The sequence below is a fragment of the Asparagus officinalis genome, chromosome 7 (genome assembly GCF_001876935.1).
Source record: "Asparagus officinalis chromosome 7, Aspof.V1, whole genome shotgun sequence".
Lineage (NCBI taxonomy): Eukaryota > Viridiplantae > Streptophyta > Magnoliopsida > Asparagales > Asparagaceae > Asparagus > Asparagus officinalis.
In genome coordinates, this window is record NC_033800.1 from 29,796,503 (window position 1) to 29,803,858 (window position 7,356).

Consider the following 7,356-nt stretch of genomic DNA (forward strand, 5'->3'; position numbering starts at 1 on the left):
TATGGAGGGCTAACTCACTTTAACCCTTATATAGATTTGTTGTGTTTGGCAGGTTAAGAAGGGGTTAAATCTCCTTAACCCCTCACTTAACCCTTTGCCAAACGATACCTTAAAGGGTTAAAATAGTAGCAGAAGGCCTTTTCTAGTTTTTTGGTCAACTAAGTGCAAGAACATGATTAAGGAAATAATGTTTTCATTAGCCATTTTATTATTGCAAAAAGTAGATAGCCTTTTACCATAATACTAAACTTTTTGTTCTTTTCTACTATTTTTCTTTCAATTCAGTAAGCAGAGTGTTGGTCGCAAAGGACTTTGTAGGAAAAATTGAAACATCAAATAGGATTGGAAAAAAGGGGGTCGATTCTTCTGTTATAATAATTTTTTAGTTGACGTCTTGAAGCTTGAAATTTGTGTTTTTATTTATTTATTTATTTATTTATTTATTTTTTTTTTTGGGGGGGGGGGGGGGGGGTGGGGTGGGGGTTGGCATGCCGTGTGGGGTCTCTATTATTTAATGATTGGCATGCCGTGTGACATTTAGCCCTTTGGTATTGAAGAAAACTCATGTATCATTACAACAGAAAAGACTTTTTTTAATACTCTTTCAAGCATCAGAAAGTATGTTTATTCAGGCCATAGATATAAACTGAAACACATGCATACCATCGAACACTAGCGATTCAATTCTCTTGTGATAATAAGCTTTTGTCATAATTCTACAGGTTGCTGAGGAGAGATCCAATGGGCGCGCTCGGTTATTCAAGCTTAAAACCATCTTTGAGAAAAATTGCTGAATCTGCTGATGGCCGTCCTTGTGAGATGAGCGTGGTTGCTGCAATAAGAAATGGTGAAGTTCTTGGAAGTAAGACCGTTTTGAAAAGTGATCACTGCCCTGGTTGCCAGAACCTTAGTTTGCCTGAGAGGGTGGAGGGGGCACCTAACTTTAGAGAAGTTCCTGGATTTCCTGTTTATGGGGTTGCTAACCCTACTGTTGATGGTATTCGTGCTGTTATTGATAGGATAAGCAGTAGCAAGGGTAGCCATCCAATTTTATGGCACAACATGAGGGAAGAGCCAGTTATTTATATCAACGGAAAACCTTTTGTGCTACGTGAGGTGGAGAGGCCCTACAAAAACATGCTGGAGTACACGGTAAATATCATCTTTCCAATATCGATGGCTACTTCTAAATTGTGTCAAATATCAAAAAAATTTCGCATTGTATCTTGAATAAAAATTGCAATTATCTTCCCAGAACCAAGGCTGAGTATAATTATCTTTTTAGAATATATCACCTATTCTTCTATTAAGAGATTTGTATTTTGTTTGTAAATGAATATTAATTTGATAATTTGCTTCCATCAACTGATAATGTGGTCATTTATTGTAGTCATTTTTTCACTTTGGAATGGAAGCTCGGCTGAAAGAGGACATTTTACGGGAAGCTTCACGATATAATGGTGCTATAATGGTTATTCATGAAACAGATGATGGTCAAATACATGATGCTTGGGAACACATAAATTCTGAAGCTGTTCAAACTCCTTTGGAGGTCTACAAATGTTTGGAAAATGAAGGTCTTCCAATTAAATATGCACGTGTCCCAATCACTGATGGAAAAGCACCTCAAAGCTCAGATTTCGATGCAATAGCACTAAATATTACCTCTTCTTCTAAGGACACACTTTATGTATTCAATTGCCAGGTAATTTCTCTTGCTTCCGTAATTTACCTTGCACTTTATTAGAAGCAAGTCTATTAACTTTCAGTTAAGGAGGTTTAATACAATGTTTTCCTGATTATTTTTCTCCACAGATGGGTAGAGGAAGAACAACCACAGGCACCGTGATTGCTTGCCTTCTGAAACTTCGAATTGATTATGGGAGGCCTATTAGAATGCAGCTAAATGATGGTTACCATGAAGTGTCAGATAATTGCTCCTCCAGCGGTGAAGAGGCTTTATGTGATAATGATTCTTCAGTTTCAAATTCGAAAAACTCTGGAAAGGATGAGGATGCACAGCGCGCTTTTGGAATTAATGACATCCTATTATTGCGAAAAATTACGAGGTTATTTGATAATGGTGTCGAATGCAGGGAGGTCCTAGATGCTATTATTGATAGATGTTCAGCTTTACAGAACATACGTGAAGCAGTTCTGCACTATAGGAAGGTCTTTAATCAACAGCATATGGAGCCAAGAGTTAGAAGAGTTGCACTAAACCGTGGCGCTGAGTACTTGGAGCGCTACGTCAGATTAATTGCTTTTGCAGCATACCTGGGAAGTGAAGCATTTGATGGTTTCTGTGGGCAAGGTGAAACTAAGACTACATTTAAAACTTGGTTGCACAGGAGGCCAGAGGTCCAGACGATGAAATGGAGTATAAGGCTGCGTCCTGGGCGATTCTTCACTGTCCCTGTAATCTTCTCCTGTCCTTTTGAAGATGTTGCAAACTGATGATAAGCTAATTGATATATGTGTACTTTCATATTATGAGATTAACAAATTCTTTCTTATAAAGTTTATATGATTACATTCCCCAGGAAGAATCCAAAATCCCGTATGAATCTCAGCATGGGGATATAGTGATGGGGGCGATTGTAAAGGCTCGTTGTGGCTCTGTTTTAGGGAAGGGATCAATCCTTAAGATGTATTTTTTTCCGGGACAGAAAACCTCGAGCTGCATACCATTTCAGGGTGCACCTCATATTTATAAGGTATTTTATTACTTTCGTAATTATGCTTGTATTACAATCTTCGTTTTTGGGGTGTGATATTTCCCCAAGGACTACATGTGTGTTGCTTGGTCAAGGTCTGTATACAAAACATATGCTGTATACCATATGACTGTTGAATATTATATATGCTCTGTGTACTTGTCAGTTGTCACTCCATTTGGTAAACTAAGATTTAAGTATATATTTTCAGGTTTCTTTTTGATATATTTAAACTGTGAAGACTTAACAGTTGAGCATGTAATTATTATTGTTATATAATTTCTACAACATAAAGTTTGTGTTTATTTGGTTTTTAGGGGTCACCGCCTCGTATCTAATTATCTGATTTTCAGGTGGACGCATATCCTGTATATAGCATGGCAACTCCAACAATTAATGGCGCCAAAGAAGTGCTAGCCTATTTAGGTGCTAATGGAACAAAAGACAGGACTCATACAAAGAAAGTCATAATAACTGATTTAAGAGAGGAAGTTGTCGTTTACATCCATGGCACACCATATGTCCTTAGGGAACTAGATCAGCCTGTTGATACGCTCAAGCATGTTGGAATCAGTGGCCTTATGGTGAGTACTTTATTAACAACCCTATGGGAAGAAGGCTGCATTTTCTTTGGAAAGCTCATTTGCTTGTTTGCACAGGTGGAACACATGGAACTAAGGCTGAAGGAAGATATATATGCTGAAATAAGGCAATCAGGAGGTCGACTGCTTTTGCATCGGGAAGAATTTAATCCATCAACAAATCGGTCCAGTATAATTGGTTATTGGGAAAACATATCTCTGGATGATGTCAAGACTCCCGCTGAAGTCTATGCAGCCTTAAAAGATGAAGGCTTTAATATAGAGTATAAAAAGGATACCGACTATACACTAGGAAAAGAGAAGCATTAGCTCAGATATTGATGCAATACAATACTGTAAAGATGAGTAAGTATCCTCGTGATGGTTGCCTTTAAAAAGTTTGATGTAAATGGGTTTCACACATTGTTTCTTTTTAATCTTTAAATTGGTGGGAAGTAATTGAATGTCTGTACAGATCTGCTAGTTACTACATTTTTGTTTCGCATACCGGAGCTGGAGGAGTTGCTTATGCAATGGCTATCACTTGCCTTGGGCTTAATGCTGATTCAAGGTTTACATTAGAAGAAACAGTCCAACAACATCTAACGACAACTCTTAGCGAAAATCTACCTTATCAGCCTTCCAGTGAAGAAACACTTAAACAGGGTGATTATCGGGACATTCTAAGCCTTACAAGAGTATTGATCTGTGGCCCCAAAAGCAAAAAAGAAGTTGACATTATCATAGAGAGGTAATTCATCTTAGGAACATCTTATGCTTTCTTTGTCCATTTACTTATATTGTAGATTTGTCTAAGTTACACCATCAACTATGAGTGTAGGTGTATGTTTCAATTATATTGTTAAATTTAGAAGTAGCAGTTGAGGACATCTTAAGAACCGTTTCAGTTCATCCTGATACTTGGCATACTCCATCTTTCTCATGAAACACAAAATTTCCTTCTTGATGCCATCTTCATGTTTTATATTTTGAAACTTATCAGTTTTATACTTGTGTCTTAGTGATGGTGTCATCCCATCACTATTGTTCAGTTTTATGTTTGCAGAATTTCATATCTGTCATTTTGTATATTGCAAGCTCTTACCTTTCCCTAAAAGTTTCTGTATTTATTCCATTCCTTCTCTTTAAGTAGTAAGGAATATGTATTTCATTATTTCATTTGCTGCAAGGAACACATGGCAACTTCACAATTACTGAGAGAAATTGTAATATAAGCACATTTGTAGTAGGCCTTTTATCAAGTACATGTGCATGGTTCTTTGTGTGCTGCTGCTCTTACATGTATCCAATGTCCCACTTCCCCATACAAATATGCACTTAGCTAGTGTTACCTGTGGGGAGTTACATACGTACCAAGTGGGGATGCACCAATTTTCTATATTATGGATGTATTTCATAAGTCACAACATAAGAGAAATAATTATGTGGATTAGTTATGTAGTGTAATATTGTCTGTTTCTAGGTGTCCAAAGCTAGAGAAAGGATCAACTTTCTAAATGATAAAAGCAGAAACAAGCATCATATATTATTTGAATGCCATCCTGAAAACCTGCTGTAAGAGATTGCTTTCCCCTGATACTAGTTAAACGTTTCTCTGAGTGGATGAATGGAGTGCTTTGATGTCATTGGTCCTTCTGAGAGTCCAATTTACAACATGTTATGGTGAATAACTGAAATGTTTACTCAATGATGGGGATTTGATCGATGATGATACCTGATTATCAAGTTCATTAATGTCTGTTATCTAAAATTGGTTCCTTCACTTCAGAGTGCAGGGGAAAATTGAGATGATTCTGATTACCTTTCTGTATATAAAATTGAACTTCTGAGTTGACTTAAGGAATAATACGAAATTATGCACCCGTGTACACACACACAAATTCTACTGTCCTGCAGGTTACTGTACAGTTTTACACAAATTTCTTATGCCTTGTTCTTTTTGGTTTTGTTGCGTCGTATTTGTTTTCTTCTGTTTTAATTGATCTTGAAAACACAAGAATTATAGAAACAGCTTCTATAGTCCTGCAGGTTGCTGTACTTAAGCACTTTTTATGCCCTGCAGGTTGCTGTACTTAAGCACTTTTTATGCCTTGTTCCTCTTCGTTCTGTTGCCTTGTGTTTATATTCTTCTGTTCTAATGGATCTTGCTTCAAAATTATTCCAAAGGTGTGCTGGTGCTGGGCATTTAAGAGATGACATTCTCAGCTATAAGAAGAGATTGGAGAAGTCCTGTAATGATGATGATGAGACTCGTACATATCTCATGGATATGGGCATTAAAGCTTTAAGGTCAGTCATATTTCTAAGTTCAATGTTCAGCGATAATACTTTGATGCTGGATAACTGTAATTTTTGCACGTACTAAACTATCAATTCGTCAAAAATCCAAAATTCAATCTTGATTTATATGCAATATTTGCATGAATCAAATTGCATTTGAAGACTGTCTAACTTTTTGGCAAGGAATTATTTGTATCAGAATTTGTTAATTGTGCTGGGAAAGGATCTTTTATGTATTATGGAAGAGGGTAATACCCTATATAGAGGATAATATAGGACCCTATATAGAGGATAATACCCTATATATGTGTATTGTAGGGAGAAAGGAAGGCTAACTAAAAAGTCTAGCTGTATATACAATTGTACATGCCCCATATTTTTTGCATTGAATCTGCACGTCTCTATTGAAGGCTATGAAATATATAATATCTTCTAATATAATTAGGTAAAAATTCATCTTGCATCAAGTTATCGGGTTTATCTACATGCAAAAGGTTGCTTGAACTTAGGTAATGAACTATTTTGATTATCAGAGTGCTTGTCAAGTCTTGCTTTTGAAGTTAAAGATAAAAAGTGCATTTATGATTAGCTAGTTGGTTAACATTTTTTTGATCTTTTTGCAGACGATACTTTTTCCTTATCACCTTCCGTTCCTACCTCCACTGTTCATCTCCAGGCGAAATGGCATTTGCATCATGGATGGGCGGAAGACCTGAACTTGGCCACCTCTGTGACAACTTGAGATTCGATAAATAAAGTCATTGTGGATTTTGTACACAATATTCCAGGGATGCCAAGAAGAAAAGAATAATAGAGAAATATAAAGAAAGAAAAAGATAAGGCAGCTGTATAGTCGGGAGCCTCGTTGTAAAGAAAATTTACCTTAGGAAATAGCTGCGAGGATCCCCCTCTATGTGTATAGTGTTCATATAACGCTAATATGTGACCATCATATTAATGTTTTCAGCTACATCCATCTTGTGTTACTTGAATGTGATAGAATAAAACCTTGTCAAAAGAAATGTTTGAAATGCTGCATAGAAGTTTCATACCTGATAAATGATTCGTTTCATTTGAAGTTTAGTTCTTACTCATCAATTTTCGTTATTAGTTGTATAATAACCTCCATGTACGTGCCTCCAGACCTTTTAGCATTCAGAAGTCATGGGGCCATTACTATGACGATGGTTGAGAACTGTTTTGAATAATTTATGCACTTCATATTTACATGTTATTCGGGGACATAGGTATTAACATTGATAGGCTCAATATGCTATTTGAAACTGGAAGAAAATGGTTCTATGTGATGATCCGGAATGAGGTTCTTGCTACCAAGCATTATTTTTTGGGGTAAGCATGAGGTTATTTACAGTTTTTTTTCGATGTCTTATCGCAATTCACGTTGCTATTGATTCCTCTTATGCAGTTACGAGGAAAGTGAATGGGTAAAAGCTGAAGAAACAGCAATCAGCCTTGCATAAATGTGACAGCCATGGTAAGAAAGCCATCCTCGGAAAATTTACATGGAAATACTACTGCAAAGAATCAATGTATCACAAACCAACAAGTATAAGATTATCCCTGCTCATCCAACCTTCTTCTGCCGCATGATTATAGCGAAAATGAAGATTCATGATTACATATCAGATTGAATCGCAGATAATTTCTGAATTACATGAGATTGGCCTGGTATTTCTGCTCTGCAATAAAAATAAAAAGTGTGATTGACTCCAGGAATTCTCTGAAAAGGTACCTCT

General features: G+C 36.5%; 1 protein-coding gene across 1 annotated transcript in view; it reads left to right on the forward strand.

The window, feature by feature from the left end:
• The window catches only part of LOC109846898 (paladin), a 46,616-nt gene extending 39,986 nt beyond the window's left edge, over nt 1–6,630 (forward strand). The window contains 10 exon segments of the mRNA XM_020416136.1: nt 723–1,152; nt 1,391–1,705; nt 1,816–2,418; nt 2,544–2,717; nt 3,071–3,301; nt 3,377–3,586; nt 3,588–3,664; nt 3,774–4,049; nt 5,486–5,608; nt 6,223–6,630. Coding sequence (XP_020271725.1) covers nt 723–1,152; nt 1,391–1,705; nt 1,816–2,418; nt 2,544–2,717; nt 3,071–3,301; nt 3,377–3,586; nt 3,588–3,664; nt 3,774–4,049; nt 5,486–5,608; nt 6,223–6,355 — 2,572 coding nt within the window. The 3' untranslated portion in view covers nt 6,356–6,630.